This window comes from Xenopus laevis, chromosome 2L, assembly GCF_017654675.1.
Source record: "Xenopus laevis strain J_2021 chromosome 2L, Xenopus_laevis_v10.1, whole genome shotgun sequence".
NCBI classification, from domain to species: Eukaryota; Metazoa; Chordata; class Amphibia; order Anura; family Pipidae; genus Xenopus; species Xenopus laevis.
In genome coordinates this window covers 118,787,819-118,808,380 of record NC_054373.1, presented here as the reverse complement: position 1 = coordinate 118,808,380, position 20,562 = coordinate 118,787,819, and the positions used below count along the sequence as shown (strand labels likewise).

At 35.5% G+C, this 20,562-nt stretch overlaps 1 protein-coding gene across 1 annotated transcript in view; it reads right to left on the bottom strand.

Moving 5' to 3' along the window:
• Window positions 1-17,493: 17,493 nt before the first annotated feature.
• gabrg3.L (gamma-aminobutyric acid (GABA) A receptor, gamma 3 L homeolog) overlaps window positions 17,494-20,562 on the bottom strand; it is a 300,313-nt gene continuing 297,244 nt past the window's right edge. Inside the window, exon 9 of the mRNA XM_018247123.2 lies at window positions 17,494-19,075. Within this exon, the coding sequence (XP_018102612.2) occupies window positions 18,797-19,075 (279 nt within the window). The 3' untranslated portion in view covers window positions 17,494-18,796. The remainder of the gene's footprint in view (window positions 19,076-20,562) is intronic.

Below are 20,562 nucleotides of genomic sequence, written 5' to 3'. Positions count from 1 at the left end.
ATTTATATAGTACTACTTATGTACATACCACTGTACTGCAGACCAATAAATTAATAGAACAAATAGGGGTCAGTACAGTCAGTGACATTAAATATTAATTAATAAGTGTGAAAGAGGCAAGAGGGTGGAGGTCCCTGCCCCATAAAGCTTACAATCTATTTTATCTGCTAGTTTATTTTACTGTGTTATGTCATCTGCTTGTATGTGTGTTTCTCTACAGTTCATAGACACAACAGAATCTGATAGTTGTGACACCTATCACACCAGTCATCCCCCAGTTAATGTTCCTGAGTCCTACTTATCACCTCCATCTACAAACTTGAACGCTGAAATATGGAATATGGATGGCCAAAACATGGAACTACAATTATGGGTTCCATTATGCAAAAACCCGTTATCCTGAAAGCTCTGAATTATGGAAAGGCCGCCTCCCATATATTAACCAAGTTTTTAAAAATGTTTTCTTTTTCCTCTGTAATAATAAAATAGTGTTTTGTACATGATCAAAATTAAGATATAATTAATCCTCTTTGGAGACAAAACCAGCCTATTAAATGTATTTAATGTTTACATGATTTTCTAGTAGACTTAAGGTATGAAGATCCAAATTACGGAAAGATTAATTATCCTGAAAACCCTAGGTCCCGAGCATTCTGGATAACACACCACAGGTGAAACACACCATAGACTCAAAAGGAACACAATAGAGAGAGGACCAGAGAAAGGGGCAACGGACTAGTGTGATATAGTGATGGGCAAATCTGCGAAACGCTTTGAAGTCAATGGGCGTCAAAATAATTTTGACGCGAGCAACAATTTTTATACGCGTGACTATTTGGTCCAAATGCATTAAAGTCAATGGGCATCCGAATTATTTTGACATGACAATTTCTATGCACATGACAATTTTTTTTGATGCAGCAAATTTTTCACTTTCAAATTGTCGCCGCAGTTTCACAAATTAATTCGCTTGAGGCGAAACACGGAAATTCACTGCAAATTCATGTCTGATGAATTTATTCGCCCAACACTAGTGTGATATATAAAAACCACTTGTGTGGGAATTCAAAAGGCGCAGGGCTGCTGATCTGCAGTTATGTAGGCACAATTCAAACTATTATAAGTACTTTTTATGTTATGTTATTCAACAAACAGAAAAATGATGTTGGCTGGTTTATACCCTTGCATGGAACTTGTTTATACACTTGCTGGCAAACTGATATATGAGGGTAAATGCTTTATACCGAGGAAATTTATTGCGAGCACAGATGACTGAAATTTACCTAGAATGAATCACATGATACATTTGGGAATTTAAATACAAAAGTGTGTGAATAGCACTTATATTTATTATTTTTTATGAGCAGTGTGGAGGTGGTGATATTATATATACACAACTGTTTTTGGAAAATGGGATGCTTTGGTGTTCTATCACTACAACAACTTTGAGTGCTGGTCTTTTTATTCTAACAGCTGAAACATCCCTTTAACCGTCAATCAATGTAAAATATTTCTCCACCTCTGCCATTTATGTACCCAAATTGCAATACAGTTTTGAGCATGTTTTCAACTACCAATCCTATGTTATATCGACTCTAAGGCATACCTTAACTAAGACATTTTGGTCCTAATTCAGGTATGCCTTTGCAATACCATTTATAAATGTTTATTTTTGTATAAACAGCCTTCATTTTATATGTTCGTTACTTTTAATACCTTTTGTGATTCACACATGTTCCTTTGGATGCTAAGCAACAATTAGTAATAAAAATACATATGGCATGTGGGCGAAGTTCTTTTTTTTTCTCGAAATCTCATTCATATTCATAAGGGATTTGGGAAGATAACATTAAATAAATAAAATGTCAAAAATGTATAGTCATGCAATGATGTCTCTGAATTGATAATGTTTACATAACAAGAAACATATTATAATTATCTAAAAGTAACAATATTTAATTAATGCAAGTAGCTGATGTGAGAACTGACCCTGGTGGTCTGTTTGCTGCCTGTCCTGACCTCTGCCTGTACTTTGACCATTCTTTCGGATCCTGTCTTGTCACTGTGATTTTGGTCTCCTGTTATTGTTCTGCATTGCCAATTTGGCATATTGACCCGGCCCAGTGACTTATACTGCGCTCCTTGTTCTCTATTCCTGTACAATGAGCAGTTCCCCGGCCTGTCCAGAATTCTCTACCATGTCCTCTCACGGCTCACGCTAAGACCTGGTGGCACCCAATTAGCGAAGTGAACAGAGGCTGTTATAGGCAGAAGACTGATCTGATGGGTTTAGAATACCAATCGTAACAGCAGCCTTCATTGTCTGCTTGTTGGCAATATGGGAAACCTAGAGTTAAATGAAAGAGAATTATGATATAATTAATATTGCCAACACTTGGTGGGATAAAAAATATACAGTAATCGGGCGGTGGCCTAGAATCTTTATTATAATGCATTTGTAAGTAAAAACCTTAAAAACCTTTTAGAAAATAAATGCACTTGTCCTTAAAGGGAAACTAAAGTCTAAAATACAATAATGCTAGACATGCTATATTTTGTAAAATAAATACATATATAATATTTTAAATGGTAGAATGCATTACATGCATATTATTGATATTAATTATATTAATTATACTTAAATTTATTAAAAGATACAAATATAAAAAGCACAAAAAGAGACTGAATATTTATTTATTTACTAAAACATTAATCTTATTTTTTTATGAAAACAAAGCCGACCAAACTCCCTCCCACGAACTCATTCATCAATGATTTTTCTCGAAAAAATTGGAGCAGCAAAACGTTGTGACAAAATTGAGTGTCAATTTGTATCATACAATTGATGGTCCAAAAACTAGTTTTTATCAAATTTTCACACCCAGGAATTGACTGTGTGCTGGTGGAAATGTTTTATGTGTCCTGCAAAGTTTTTGCTTTTATTTGGATTTGAATTGGGTTTGACCAGGCTCTTGGATTTGGCCAAATGTGATTCCTGCTGAAAAAGGTTCAAATTCGGTCTAATTTTTTTTTTAATATTATTTACATTACATGCTTTAATGCATTTTCTTTCTGTGCAGGGTATTACTGTTGTTAAGCAGTAATAAAAATATGAACACTTTTTTTCATCAACACAGGTGCAGTCAGTTAAGTACAAAATAAATAAAGCTACCTCAGTGTAAGTTTTGCAGATACAGATGTTGTCATAGTACAATCTAAAATTCATTAATAAACTCCCCAACCAAAACATTATCTATTTTATTGAGCATGCCTTCCTGTTTCTGAATTATTGCTAGAAATGCATTAAGAATTCCCAGGTGGGGAAAAATATGTTGCTCCAATAAAATTACCAAAGGCAAAGACTAGCAGATGCTAAGTTAGAAAATGATAAATGAATTATTATCTATTTATTGCTTGTTTGCTAGATCTCATTGTGGGTAATTAAAGTTTGTTACATAGCAAGTCTTGATCCCTATTAGAATGTTTGTAATATTTTACAGTAGCTCTGGTTTTAAAGGATGAGGGTCACTTACAGTAGTCTTTATGCTTGTCCTGCTGACAATGATTCCAGAGGGGGCTGAAATGTTAAGACAACATTTAGGGGCAGATTTACTAAGGGTCCAATATCAAGGGTTAATAAACCCTCAAATTCGACTCTCGAATTGAAATCCTTCGAATTCGAATATCGAATTAGAAGGATTTAGTGCAAATCCTACGATCGATCAAAGTAAAAATCGTTCGGTCGAACGATAAAATCCTTCGAATCGGACAATTCGAATGATTTTAAGCGATCGATCAAAGGATTTTTCTTTGATCAAAAAAAGCATAGAAAAGTGATGGGGAAGGTCCCCATAGGCTAACATTGTACTTCGGTAGGTTTAAACTGCCGAAGTATGTAGTCAAAGTTTTTTTTTTAAAGAGACAGTACTTCGACTATCGAATGATAGTTGAACGATTTTTAGTTCGAATCGTTCAAATCGAAGTCGAAGGTCGTAGTAGCCTATTCGATGGTCGAAGTACCCAAAAAAATACTTCGAAATTCAACGTTTTTTCATTTAAATACTTCACTCAAGCTTAGTAAATGTGCCCCCACGTTTACGTAATATTTTTTTTTCTAATTAATTACGTAAACTAAATGTAAACTTAAGTCCTGATTTTTTCATTTAATTTTTTTTCAAGTAATTGTAGTTTCTCTCTTTAGTGGTATTTTCAGAGTGGAACTTTAATTTACCTAGGAAAAATATAGAGAATTATTAAAGGGATACTGTCATGGGAAAACATGTTTTTTTCAAAACGCATCAGTTAATAGTGCTACTCCAGCAGAATTCTGCACTGAAATCCATTTCTCAAAAGAGCAAACAGATTTTTTTATATTCAATTTTGAAATCTGACATGGGGCTAGACATTTTGCCAATTTCCCAGCTGCCCCTGGTCATGTGACTTGTCCCTGCACTTTAGGAGAGAAATGCTTTCTGGCAGGCTGCTGTTTTTCCTTCTCAATGTAATTGAAGGAGTCTCAGTGGGACATGGGTTTTTACTACTGAGTGTTGTTCTACCAGGCAGCTGTTATCTTGTGTTAGGGAGCTGTTATCTGGTTACCTTCCCATTGTTCTTTTGTTTGGCTGCTGGGGGGGAAGGGAGGGGGTGATATCACTCCAACTTGCAGTACAGCAGTAAAGAGTGATTGAAGTTTATCAGAGCACAAGTCACATGACTTGGGGCAGCTGGGAAATTGACAATATGTCTAGCCCCATGTCAGATTTCAAAATTGAATATAAAAAAAACTGTTTGCTCTTTTGAGAAATGGATTTCAGTGCAGAATTCTGCTAGAGCAGCACTATTAATTGATTCATTTTGAAAAAAATTTTTTTCCCATGACAGTATCCCTTTAAGGATTACGTAAGCTTCTGAATCCACCCCTGTACATTGATATAGGGCTGCTAAAATTTGAATTTAAAAAAAAGTCTAAAAATGCTGAAAAATCACCTTGAAACTTGCAACATACCCCATGTATTTAAGTACCACGCTATACATAGGATTACCAAAGTATCTGACATGTAGAGACCCATTAATATAAATAGTGTGTAAATGCATATTTACTATGTCACTATGTAATTATAATTATATTACATTTATATAATTTACTGTGGGTTTTTGGACAATTTCTATCTACGGCCCCTAGATGGGGGCATATCTTTATGTTAGAAAATAGTTGTTATTACATTACAGGGCCTCTAGAGACAGATAGTGAGAAGAAAAACATTTATTTTTTGAAAATTTCTGGGGTGGAGTTTAGAAAGTAAATACAAGATGACAGTCAGAGAATTTAGGTTATTGGAATATTCATTGAAGAGGCCATATAACCAGCAGAACCAGCATCAAGGGAAGAATAGTAGAGGGAATCTTAGCTAGCATAGGCCTAGTTTTTGTAGTAGCACACAATACTAGTGTGCGGTGGCAACAGAACAGCAAGAATGGGCAGCTTATGCCCCATCAAGGAGGAAGAGGGCATAATATCCCAGCAGCCAGTTAGGGTTGGATTGAAAAGTTTGGTGGCACCATTTTGTGGGTTTAGGTTTGGGTGTGGGTTAATGTTTTGTGGGTTAGGGTTGGGTGCGTGTTGAGTTTTTACTGACACGCACATTACTAGTTTTGATGTGTCCTACCTAAAGGCTGGGGGACAAATTGGTAATTCGAGAGCAGTATTAAAAACCATGTCTCTGTCAGGAAGTACTGCAGAATGTAGAGATTCATATCCACAGATATAGATTATTGTAACATCATGACAAAATGCAATTTAGAGAGGCTATCAATTTATTTCAGTTTTCAAAGTTCATTACTAAGTGCAATGTGTTTCCTTTTTCCTCTCGGACAAATTTAAATATCAGAAACTTTATTCGATTTGTGTTGTCTGATTTTGAAAGCACTTCAAACAAACAGACCAGACGAAGCTTTACGCTTCATCTGTAGAATTAAGAAAACATGAAAGGTATAAGAAAGCTACTTGGATAACACACAAATCTTGGCAGTTTGAGACAAGCCAAGAGTTACATAATATGTTTGCTTGCAAAGCTATTTTGAAAGCTTTTATTTGTATGACTAATATTGTGGAAGGCCTGTATGGTGTACATTTATACAGATTTTTTTTGCGCTGGCAATTTGCAGATGTGGGCTTTGTTTTGCTTTATTTCATTTGGGTGCCAAGGTAGGAACTACACCACAGTAACATATTTTTGGAACTCAGTGGAATAACAAGTCAGATGCACGTCATTTCAGTGCAACATGTTCTCAGTGCACTTTCCGTTCAAATAAGTATAGATTGCTTCTCAGTCTTTTGACTAAAATCAAGTGTAGTAAAAAAGAGGATAGATATTGTACAAATATATATATATATATATATATATATATATATATATATATATATATATATATATCTATAAGAAACTCATTATGGGAATATTCATGCCGTTTCAATTTACTAAGCGGTAACCATAATGAAACCTATTGGTAAACGGGGTAAACGGTCTCCCAACAGTCAGGAAAATGTTGCGAAAAAAAAAATCTCTCTTTTGTATGGGGTTCGTTATATGTGCAAAATTAAAATTTAGGGGGTTATCAGGCCCGCATTTGTGGGGCGGCCACATAGGCCTGGGCCTAAGGCGGCAAAAATTTAGGGGCGGCATGCCGCCATGCCGCAACCCTGAGGAGCACTGGGTACTCAAAGCCCCACAGTGCTCTCGTGATTTAAATCGTGCTCGATGTCGCTTCATGCAGCAGGTGCTAGGACCATGTAGCGGGGCGGGGCGTGTGCAACAGAAGAAACCGGTGTTGGGACAATGCGGCCTTGGGGCGCCGCAATTTGAAATCCGGCCCTGGAAAGGTATAGAAGAGGAGAAAGCAAATTTTTACAAACATATAATTGCATACAAATAATGTGCCATGGTATAAAAGGAAGGCTTCTAGTTCTTCGTAGAAAGTCTTCAATAAATTAAAGTAAAATACAGCACGTGTCTTCTTCCAATTCCAGGAAAACTCATAATATAATCCTCTGTCTCTATAAGTGTTGAAAAATAGAGATTTGCCATATCTCTATGAAGTGAAAAGTTTCTCAGGGTTATTTCTTGTTTTTTTTTTCTGGAACATTAATTCTAATTTTTCACCTCAGTGATTCCTCAACAGCGCTGCAGAAAGTATTTTATTATGTTTACTGCTCAGATCGTGATACAGAACTAAAGAGCTAACTGCTGTGCCAGTGGCTTCTGCAATTGCTGTCATGCATGGACAATTGCTCAAATCCACTGGTACAGTCCCTAGGACTGTTCTTCCTTGTATAGTGTGCATGTATGTGATTGGTACTTAAACCAGTTAAACTTGTCACATACTAATGATGCCTTTAACTATTATTGTGCAGATTATTTTGACACGCACATAGAATTCTGTCTATTGGTCTGTAAAACTATTCTATTTTAATTTACTATACAAAGCAATGCAGAATGGTGCAACAGTTTAATACAGAATCTCTTTCTTTAAAGCTATTGTTAGATGAGCCACCATTGTAATAGGAGCCCCATAAATTGGGCTTTTGTTGAAATTAGTTTATTAGCTACCACTGGGATCACCTGACTGTAGTTTTTTTTGTTGCTATAGTTAATACAAGAGCAGAGGCCAGCTCCATAAAAAATGAAACCATTTGGAAGTTTTAGACTTGATAGCTAGTAAGTTGCAGGTAAAACTGTGTAAAATGTATAATGAAGCAGTAGAAGTCTTAATGAATCAGATGAAAGACAGTGTAGGACTGGCCAGACTAGAGATGACTTTTCAAGTAGCTTGAATATATTGAAATATATGCACAAGCAATTCCTGTTCTAAAATGAGGGGGGGGGCATTTACTTAATGCTCAAAATCCTCTATGTATTAATAATGCACAACTTTGTAGGCCTGGATCATTACTATCATTGAGATGCTTAACCATTCTAGACATATTCATTTTATTTTCCTTTAAAGAAATGGCTTCTGCCAAAACCTTCAACCTCTGTACATTTTTACTGCACTTTAAAAACGACCGAACCTGCAAATACAGGACTGTAGCTGAGGATAAGCTTTACTTACCTTACAGTTCTTCATATTGCCTTGATGAGCTGCCATCTTTTGAAACATTTTTTTGAAATATAGAAATTGATTTTCAAAAATGGCTGCCCTGCCTTCAAAATAGAAGGTTATCGCAATCATAATAAGCAAGGCTCTTTCAATCTAAGCTTACTTCCCACACATGTCAGAGAACATTTTCTAGTACAGCATATTAACACAGCTGTTGTGCCATTAAAGCTAAGCCTTCTCAGTTGGAGTCTTTGCCATTTTCATGATTGCAGAGCTGGTGCTTCAAGCATGAGGTTATCCATCCACCTCTTTATAGCTTACCTCAACAATTAAGAGTTCCGGATGTAAGAAAATGTGTCTGATTGCATTTCTCACCAGTTTAATGATCAACTGAATAGTTATTTGAAGTGTTATCCAAATGTTGCCCCCCCAAAAAAAGTCAAGGAGATTCCTATTGGCACATTAATAAAAATTACACCAGTTGAAAAGCAAATTATTAAAGCACAAAGAAGGAACTTGTGTAAAGTTTAAAAAACATATTTATTAAAACAAGTATAATGTCCTTATATATAGGTGTCTATAAGACTTTTCATACTCACCTGTACCAGTTACTCTGTGTTGATATTATTTCTATGAATAATGAGATGTTTTTTTTTTCATATTTGTTGAGTAACAGAGTGTTTGTAATGTGGTACAAAGATGCAGCTTCAACATAATGTACAAAGCATTTTGCTCAGCATGCAATGGATGGCGCACTTGATAATTCCAGCTGCTGCTTCAGTTCTAATTTTCATTATTTCAATGCTTTGTGATATCTATTCAATTTATTGCTTTGGAAAACAGGAATAAAATTATCCAAACATTTATACAAAGATGTAATATGATAACTTACAGATAACCAGTAATATGGTAGTCACAAAACATATGTATTGTACACTACAAAATACAGTATAATATGTTGCTCATATCAGTCTACAGAAAATTGTGGTATGGGTAACAATGCAAAATGTAGTATAGTATAACACCCTCCTGGCTAAAATTAGGACTATATTCAATTATCGTTCTGGTGCTTACCTGTTAACTATCAGGTAAACTGTGGTGATCGTGAAATAGACTAGGGGACCTAAATCCAACAGGTCTTATGGGCTGTCTTACTGGACATCAAAGGCAGCTCCCAATGATGGTACTCAAAGAGCAGAGTCACCTCCAGGTAATCTTGGAGCTTGATGTGGACATGATCTGTCCCACTGTGTGGATTTGGAGTTTTTGGGGCATATTTATTATGCTATGTAAACAACAGTGGGATAATACACCACATATCACCAGGCTTGCTGTGTAAAAAACAGCATAAAATGTTTTCTAGTGACTTTTGCTGGAAACAATGTAAAATAATGGCAACAAATATGGCGTTCACATGGTGTAAAATTACACATACCTTGATAAATTCACTGTTTATTTTATACATCTTTTTACACCGTTTTTTTGGTGAATTCTTTTTTACGCAGCATAATAAATATGCCCCTTAGATTTTTTTTTGTGTCCAAATTCAGCAAGAACAGCTTTTCCTTGCCATTCTGGATGTTCTCTGAAAAAAGTGGTTGCTGAAAGACCCTTGTTGTTTCTTGGGTCCTCCTTTGGATGGTTGCTAATTCCAGGATTCCTTCCTAGACGTTTCCTGGGGCTCTTGGCATTTGCTGAGCTACTGTCTAATCCCCGGGGGTGGGACCACCAAGTGCTGGCCAGGAAGACAGCTGGAGGACCACTGCTCCTTAACAATTGCAAGCTGGTCTGTATACTAGAGCACCTATTTTTTTAAAAGGCAACTGAAGACTCATTTTTATATTTTGGCTTTTAAGTAATGTGAACCAAATTTGATGTAATATAATGTCGCGGGTTATTGATTTATGGGGATGAAATGATGAGGTATTGTGTATTGGATGTTTATTTTATTTTATTTATCTTTGTCTGTAAAGCACTTTGTAGCTATGCTTCGAAAAGTGCTATATAAATAAACTTTTACTTACTTACTTACTTACTTACCTTAGATATAAAACTACTTAGGTGCCTCTGTGTAAACCCCCACCCTTCCCATACTCTCTTCTAGTGTAAGCATACTAAAAAAGGTTTATTGTTCATTTTTAAAGGAGAAGGAAAGGTTAAAACTAAGTAAGCCTTATCAGAAAGGTCCATCTAAATATACCAGTAAACCCCCAAAGTAATGCTGCTCTGAGTCCCCTGTCAAAAGAAACACTGCATTTCTTTCCATCTATTGTGTACACATGGACTTCTGTATCAGACTTCCTGCCTTCAGCTTAAACCTTATTGCCCTGGGCAAGAGCATGCTCAGTTTGCTCCTCTCCCCCACCCCCTCCCTTCTCTACTGTAATCTGAGCCCAGAGCAGGGAAAGACTCGGGCAGGAAGTGATGTCACACCATGTTAATACTGCAGCTCCTATCCTAAACAAACAGAGAGTTTCTAGAGCTTTTTACTCAGGTATGGTAAAACATTCTACAGAATAAATATAATGTTATAGCTTGCACTATTGCAGCTAATCTATTGGCAATAAAATGCCTCCATAGCTTTACTTCTCCTTTAAAGAAATGCAAAAAATGGGTTCAGCTTTTTAGTTTACTACATTAGCACAGTGCAAATCCCTGCAAGGAATCCCTACATGGCACTCCAACAGTTGTACCCCAAAGATTGCAGGTTTAGCAAACCGGAGAACCAGTCCAGGTCTCAGGTAAGCCATTACATTATTAAGCCCTGAGGGGATATCAATTTGGCACACCCTGTGATTATACCTTTCCCCCTCCTTTAAACAGACATTAATACATTACATGTTTAGAGATTAATACACTATTTGTGGTTCACATTAGTTTAAGCATAATAATTAATTTTAGAAACTACAGCTATACCTGTTGCCCACCTATCGTGTTCCCCATGACTTGGTTTCAAATGACCTATGATTTAGGGATGCACCGAATCCAGGGTTCAATTCAGTATTCAGCCAGGATTCGGCCTTTTTCAGCAGGGTTTGGCCTTTTTCAGCAGGATTCAGCCTTTTTCAGCAGGATTCAAATTCTTGTGCCTGGCTGATCCAAATTCTTAAAATCATGTAACTTTAAGGGGCCCATTTACTAAGGGTCGAAGTGAATTTTCTAATTCAAAATTTTCAAATTTCAAAGTAATTTTTGGGTACTTCGACCATCGAATAGGCCAAAATTCTATTCGAATTGAAAAAACTTTGACTTCGAAAATCGAAGTACTGTCTCTTTACAAAACTTTGACTTCTACACTTTGCCACCTTAAACCTGCCTAATTGCTGTTTAGCCTTTGGGGGACCTCCTATAATCTTTCTGAGTGTTTGGCTAAGTTTTGAGTAGTCAAAGTATTTTTTGTAAAATCCTTCAAATCGTTCGATTTGAATGATTTAATCAATCGATTGAAAAAAACGGCCGATTTTGATCGAAAAAATACTTCGACTATCGAATTAGTTAGTAATTAGAAGTTTTTTAACTTTGAAATTCGACCCTTAGTAAATGTGCCCCTTAACCATAAAACAAAAAAGTAAAAAAATTTTTAGCAGGTCGCTGCGAGTGCAGCTCTGTTTCCCCCTACCTGATTTGCATATGCAAATTAAGGTTCGGATTCGGTTTGGTATTTGGCCGAATCTTTCACAAAGGATTTGGGGCTTCAGCGAATCCAAAATAGTTTTAAAGATGTAACAAGTTCATAACCTTAATCGGAAAAAATACCTGATCAAGAATAGTTTCTAAATATCTGACTTAGACTTAGTTAAAGTAAACATTGTCAGGCTTTAGCAGTTAGAGGCAGAATGTATAAGCTCCATGGATGGAATTGTATTTTAACTTCTGTTAAATATACTAGTTAGGCCTAATCTTGAATATATAGTTTAAGTTTAGCATTCCTAAAACAGAGTGTAGAGAGGGATGATTTATAGGAACACTATACCATTAGTGATGGGCGAATTTATTCGCCAGGCGCAAATTCGCGGCGAATTTGCGCATTCCGCCGCCAGCGAATAAATGCGCGAAAATTCGCGGCAAAAATTCGCCCATCGCCGTTTCGCGAATTTCCCGCGAAATTTGCGAATTTTACGGCAAAGCGAAACGGCCCAAATTCGCCCATCACTATATACCATATTAAGGCTCCCACATAGAGGTCTTTTGGACATGGTCAGTCAAAACTTTTGTTTAAATAAAACACTTAGGGGGTTATTTACTAAACTCTGAATGCAAAAATCACGAAAAATTTTAAAAATTTAATAAAATCGGACTTGAAAAGGCCTGAATCTGAAAATCCAGCATCTCAGACCTGTCAAGGTTGCATATAAGTCAATGATTTTTTGATGTGCGCTGGGTTTTGTGCAATACCCCAAAGTTTTCGGGGAAAATTCCGAAAAAAATCATGAAAATCGGATGAAAAAATTCGAAAAAAATCAGGAAAATTAGATTTCCCACAAATCACATTTTTGGGAAAATGTAATAATGAATAAGGGTAAAAAAAATCCGAGCGGATTTGATTGAAGTTTGTAGCAGAAAATATTGAGATAAATTTGGACTTTGATAAATAACCCCCTTAAAGACGCAGTATTGCTGTATTTCAGAGCTTTCTGTAATATGTTCCAGGCATCCCTTGCAGCTGCCCTAGATAATGCACATGCCCAGTGCAATTAAATCAATACTATCTTGCTCATCGGGTCTGGACTGGGATTCAAAATAGGCATTGACATTTCAAGTACATAGAGGCCCAAACAGCCCTTACACCATAAATAGTGAGTCTATGGCATCTTACAGCAGCCCCATGGCATTTGCTAGAACCCATGCCAACTGCCAAGTAATTAACCCTTTCCTTGTCCTTTGAGGGAGAATAGTGCAACACTAGACACCCACAACTACAAAGCATTAGGTTATCCTAAATGCATTAGGCAAATGGATTGCTGGCTCCTTTATATGGGTTATTAGACATGAAACAAACTATGCATCAGCTAGTACATTCTGACTCTGGGTACTGTAAACTGATCACAGACACTGTACATCAGGGGTGTCCAAACTTTTTGCAACGATGGCCAGATTTAGCGAGTTGAAAATGTGTGGGGGCCGACCATTCAGCCTGACATCCATTCCGAGGTAGCTAGCTTGCGATCAGGATCATTCACTCCTGGAGATGGACACATATACGGTGTTTAGGGAGTGGAGAAATGGAGTCTGTTTGGATTTATTCTCTGAGCCTCAGTTAAACAAGAAATCACATAGCCGTAGCAGTAATAAATGGGCACATGATTAGTGAAATGATCGTCTATATTGCTGTGTGTATGCAAAAGGTGTTAGGAATAGACACGTAATGGCACGTAGTGACGCGCCGCTCTCACATACATCTTTAGTTTACTGTACTGGCACTTCAGTACGTCTATAGCACCTTCAGCCCTAAAGAAGTATGTGAGAGCTGTGTGTCACTATATGCCAGTATGTGTCTATTGCTAACACCTTCAGCACACAGGCAGCAGTATAGACCAAGTGGCTGATCATTTCACTAATGTGCCCAAATATTACTGCTACGGCTACTCGATTGCATTATTGATAATTTCATGATGGAGGCTGAGGGCCGGTGTAAATTTGAAAACTGGCCACAATTGGCCCCCGGGCCTGACTTTGGACATGCCTTCTGTACATCAACTCTTTTCTAGTCCTAGGTTAGTAAGCTTAAATTAATTTTAGTTTCCATCATTCTTGTTTTAAACTGAATACATTTCTTATTCAGATCATTAAAGGGACTTAAAAGTCAAGTCAACCCCAGAATAAGAATTTGCCTAATAAAAGAAAACATAATTCTAAGCAACTTTCCACAAAATGTACATACAAAATGTATTAAAACTTTTCAGTGCTTTTAAAGTTATTTGTAAAAACAATTGTCATTAAAAGCAGCATTTGCTTAACTCCTGGTTGTTATTTTATAAATAATGTTGCAAAAGTCTTAGTTCCCCAGCAAAGACAGGTCTCAAAAGTCTGAGCCATAAGGGAAGAGATGAGAAAGAAACAGACAAACATTGCTTTCAATAACAGTACATATGCAAATAACTTAAAAAAAACATAAAAAAATTGAAATGAATGTATATTTCAAAGTTGCTTAGAATAATGTTTTCTTTTAAGAGGCGAAAAAAAATTTTTGGGGTTGATATTCCCTTTAACACTGTCATTGTGTTACATATAATTGAAGACGTATATATTTTTTATAATCATATATGAAAATGTTGAACTGTTGGATCTTAACTCAACTTAGCTAAGTTAGTTAAGTATAAATTTATAAAACTCTAGGCAGAATAGATTAGTGTGCAGGTATTACATCTCTTTTGTATAAGTAAAGGTTAGGGTTTTGATCCCAGCAATGAGGCTTTTATAAAGCAATAGCATGTTGCAGAACTCTACTGCTATTTATTTGATTGCAAATGTTTGGACACCCCTGGCCAAATAACATATTTATTCATGTGAAAAGTAGTAAAATACTATAGGAATCAGAGTGTTAAAAAAAACAACATATTTATACAACACCAGTACAGTTACATTTTATATCACAAACAGTGAATACACTGGAACAAAGAAATTAGTAATTGTGGCATGTGCAAATGTTTGGCCACCTTAGTAAAATTAGTAATTAATAATAATACCCCCTCTTGCACATATCACACTTCTAAACACCTTTTGCATCAAGTTAAGTATCCTTTAATTCTTGTTGTGGGTATTTTTGCCCACTCTTCCTTGAAGATCATGCCTAATATTTAGATATTTTTCACCATCTTACATGTTCTTACAAGTTCTTTCCGCAGATTTTCAATTATATTAAAGGAAGGGGGATGTAAGTGCAATTCCAAACCTTCAGCTTGCTTTTATTCAAGTAGCTCACAGTGGCTTTTGAGGTACGTTTAGGATCATTGTCTTGTTGAAGGAGCCACCCTACTTTCAGCTTCTTGACTGACACATTGGCAATTGGAATTTGCTAATATTTAGTGGACTCCATTCTTCTCTCTACACATATAATATTTCCTGTGCCACTGGCTGCCACACAACCCCAGAGCACAGTGGACCCACCCTATGTTTAGCAGTTAGCAAGGTGGGTTTTCTCATTAAATGCTGCTCCTTTTTTTCTTCAAGCAAATCTTTGGTGATCACAGTCAAAGAATTCAGCTTTGACTCCACCAAGCCGCAGCAGCCAAGGCCTTGGAATTTGTGATGAGGTTGCAGGTAAGGTTTTCTACTGGTGACTTTTTCCATGAAGATCATGTTTGTGCAAGCAACACTGAACAGTGCAACACAGCTCCTGTGTCAGACAAAACTTTGATTAGGTCCTTTGCAGTTACAGTATATGAGGGTTTATGATTGCCTTCTTGGTCTTTCAGATCTTGCCTTGACTTCCACAGTTCCCTTTAACCAGACAAGTGCACGTATCACAATTACTGTTTTTTTGTTCATACGTTTTAAAAACATTTGAAATAAAATGTACTGAAGGGGCAGATTTATCAAAGGTCGAGGTGAATTTTCAAATGAAAACATTTTGAATTTTGAGCTATTTTTTGTGTACATCAACTAGGGAATAGTCCAAATTTGTTTCGAATTTGAAAAAAATCGAAAATTCGAATATAGAAATTTATCATGTACTGTCTCTTTAAAAATTTGACTTTGACCATTCACCATCTAAAACCTGCCAAATTGCTGTTTTAGCCTACGGGGGACCTCCTAGAACATATTTGGAGTCAATTGGTGGACTTTAAAAAATGTAAAAAAAAGTTTTTTGGGGGAAAAACGTCGAAATCAATTGAATGCACTATTCCTTCGATTTGTACGTTCCGAATTTTGGCAAAGACAGACCTATTCTATTGAAAACGGACAAGTGTGCATCAATCTTTGCAAATGTACTTTTACACATGATTCCCACAATAGTTGTTTCCTACTTTTGAATTACAAAATGAACTAAAGATTAAGCATTCAACTATATTTTCATAGTCTTTTTCAATTTGTTTATAAATCTAGTTGTGGTATACAATGGAAATGGACATTGCTACTAATATTCAATACAATTAAAATATATTTTATTGAGTATTCGTAGCAGTGCCCATTTTCATTGCTTACAACAACTAATAATAATATTCAATACAATTAAAATACATTTTAACTTCAATACCTTTTCAAAAAATCATTTCCCAGACCTTTCTTTGTCAGACTTATTTTAATCCGCCGACACCATACTTGTTTTGAGAATTAATTTCAATTGTGATAAAAGGAGGCACAACCCACGTAAAAATAGGTTCAGAAAGGACTTACAGATGTAAATAATTAAAGAGAAATTGCTTAATCTAAAAAGATAAAGAAAATAAACACATTCTTGTCAATGATACATTGATATTACATTTGCTCCAATTTTTCATTCCTAAAAGTTTGATTTAACCCCCCATTAAATGAAATTTTATACATTTTACTAGAGCTTAATTCAGTGGGTGTTAGAGCTCAGTGCTTCCACTGAGCTTTAATACCCTATAACTCTGCCCCACTGCTCAAATTCAAACACATTCTGCCAAACTCAATAGCAACATGTGCTCTGATAAATGTATCATTTATTTAAACACTATTTTTGCTGTGGGAAAATATATTGAGAGACTTCCATATTTAGCCACTATGTACCTAAGGTAACCATACATACTATATTACAATACATATCCAGACAGTCTTATAAAATCTTATGCTCCTGCATAGAATTTTTATGGGTGGGCAGTCAAACTCAAGCCTATAGTAACTATGAACAATACTGAGCACCAGGTGGAGTTCTCTAAATGTGGCAGACATTGGACTATGAACTGGTGGTAAAAATTTTTTTGGGGTTTGGCCATTGCCAGGATAACATAACTTGATTGAATGACTGATTATGAACACTGTAAAGTTTGGTAGAGAAAGAATAATTGTCTGGAACTGTTTTTCATGCTTTGTATTTGTTGGGTTTTGGCCCTTTTCTGTTTCAGCTAGATAATGCCCCTATGCATATTGAAAGTTACATACAGATATGGTTTGCAAAGACTGGATTGGAAGGACTTAACTGGCCTGCATAAAACAATTACTTTATGCCACTTCCATTAATTTTATCCTGAACTGAAGCAAATGTAAGTCACAATGATTCAACATGTAGTGAAAGTATTTCCTAGAAAAGTAGAGCAGCAAAATGAAGGACCAACTGTAAATAAATCTCTGGAATGAGATGCAGGATAAGTGGGTGGGTAGGTGTTTGGATATTTTTGGTACAGCATTGAAAAACAAAGATCCACAGATAGCAGGGGTGCTGCTTTTTTTACTTGTTTTGATATATGGGTCAGTGATGGGTTAAACTTTAGGGACATTTGTCTTTTGACAACTCAATTGAACTATGTAACTAAATATCTATTTGTAACTATATCTCTAAATAAATATCTATATTCATATGATAATAGTAAACACTAAACTTTCACCTACACTAATTTTGGTTACTAAATGTTTAAAAAAAACAATTATAGGTCAAATTAATAAAATATACTAACAATAAATTAATTGGGAATTGGCATCTTTTCTGTTGCAATTTTTTTTTTTCGGGGACCAACAGCCACAAGCTGCACAATACACCTGCACAGTTCTACCATAGAGACAGCCATACATAATCAGAATTTAGTAACTCACAATATAGGACATCATTTTAACATACATTATTTTCTAAAAAAAGCATCCTTTCATCAAAAAGTGTTGCTCCAATATCAAGGCAAGTAATTTGCTTAGTCAGTACATTGCTGATAATATAAAACTATCCCTGAGCAATTGTGTTTAAAAATAATAACTAGCTTTTTAGTTCTTTTGTTGTTCCATAATACAAAGGTCATACAGTACTAGAATATTCCAATTGCCTTAAATGAACTTAGTGCTTATTTGCCCACACGGTCATACTTTGTGTTAAGACTGGCTTATTTTAAGATGAGAAAATTGTGTTTTTTCATCTATTAGATATTCAGCTGCAAATGATTCTCTAAACTCTAATTAGGATGTTCTTTATATGAACAGCAATCACTAAGGATTATATTTTCCAGTATTTAGCACAATCATACTGTATATTTTTATATTGGCTTTGCAAGCATTATATTACCTACTATAAAACTGGAGGAAATTAATTTTGATATATTCTGATAGGTTACTAGTAGCTCTGAAATTTAGCTGTTTTGATGAATTTACCTGAAAAAGTAAAATTTTACCATTTAGTTTGCATTTTATGTCAGTGCTATTACCCTTTGTTTTTAAAAAGAATAAAGAAATTCTTTTAATATACAAATTAAAGACAATTTAATAAAATGTAGCAATGGTAATTTGCATTTTTTTTCTTATAGAATAATTGTTTTTTTTTTCAGTATTGTTTTCTATGCCAAATATAGATTTCGGAATATAAGAAGTTATAAGTGTTAATTTGTGGTAAAAAGTTTTCTGGTGTTGTCAATAACAATACACAGTTTTCTGCAAATAGAGTTCATTGGGGAAATGTTTTCTTTCCCGAGTCCATGTGAAAATAATCCAAAGTGATCCATGGAAAGTTTAAGATGACATTTTTTTGTAGTCCTTCATCTCCTCCATGGGCCCTTGCAAAGAATTGAAAATATAGTTGTCTTTAGAATAGTAGTCTTTAAAGGTAAAGATATCCAACCCAGTAGACAAGATTAAATAACAGAAATGACGTAGGGAAAAATACTCTTGAATATGTGTCAAGTTCTAAAAGGTCTATGTGAATTCTTCCTCTTCTCCATGACCCAGATTTACATTCATCGTAACAACAAAAAAAGCTCTGACAGTCTTTACCATCCAGGCACTCATAGGCGCAAGCCTCTTCAAACTCCTGCCAGTACAAAGAATTGTTTAAAGTGATGACTGTTGAAGGTGGCCTCATGTCCAAAACAGAATAGTTCTAAAGGAATAAAGACATATTATCAGTCAGTGACACTTGCTCGCTATTTCACTTGTACATGCCAGTACATTTCCCATGAACAAGTAATTTAGCAGCTATTCTATCCAGTAGGGTATCCTCTCTCCTTACAAATACCTATGATTTGGTAGGTATTTCACATAAGAGCTGTCATTTTAGTATCGCTGTTATTGTTCCCTGGCAGTAGTTAGTGTTTTCTGAATTATATCAAAGGATCTAGCAATGTAACTATTTACTTTCAAACACAGCCTCTGTTACAGTATATTTGTATCAGTATCCCTATGTATAAAGACATTTATTTGAAAGACAAATTATATTATTTCCATTTTTTTGGGGTACTTACTCTTCATGGTAATATTAACCATTAACAGGATACATTACAAAAGTGATAATAATGTTTAGCAATAGCAAGACAAAGGAAATAACTCAGCTGAAGCTTTAATCATTTTATTTTAAGAAGACTGAACAGAAATAAATACAGACTGAAATATGGTTATGATGGTATCATTAGTGCATCTTTTGCAGCTTTCTAGTAGGAACTATTGTTCTTTGGGGGATGACTTCTAGTCATGGGTGAATCTGTTTCATTTTGCAGAAAAATTTGCAGAAACAGCGAAAAATTCGTGAAATGCATTGTAGTCAATGGGCGTCAAAATTATTTTGTCGCACAACAATTTTTACACGAGCGACATTTTTTATACACGTGACTATTTTGCCCAAATGCATAAAAGTCAATGGACATCCGAACTTATCACTAATTACTGCACACTATAGGGGAATGTAATATTGGTCCCTAATCAAAAATTGTTTGAATAGAATAGATGTTTGCAAAGAGAACTTGCCTTTGAAAACACTTTGCCACTCACACGACAGTAGGATACTGATTGCAAATTTTATAGTTTGTGATAGTGTATAGTTTATGTAATACAACTTCTTAAAAGGATTCTTTCATGATTTTTATGGTGTAGTTTTTATTTCTAAATTATACTGTTTTATTCTGCAAATAATTCACTCTGCCATGTAAAATTTCATTCCTGAACCAACAAGTGTATTTTCTAGTTGTAATATTGGTGTGAAGGCAGCAATCTCAAGTCATTTTGCCTGGTCATGTGCTTTCAGAAAGAGCCAGTGCTGCACTATAGAACTGCTTTCTAACAGGCTATTGTTTCTCCTACTCAATGCAACTGAAGGTATCGCAGTGGGACCTGGATTTTTACTATTGAGTGCTGTTCTTATATCTACCAGGGAGCTTTTATCTTGTGTTAGGGAGCTGCTATCTGGTTACCTTCCCATTGTTCTGTTGTTAAGCTGCGAGGGGGGGGCTGAGGGGTGATATCACTTAAATTTGCAGTACAGCAGTAAAGAGTAACTGAAGTTTATCAGAACACAAATCGCATGACTGGGGGCTCCTGGGAAACTGACAACATGTCTAGCCCCATGTCAGATTGCAAAATTAAATATAAAAAAAT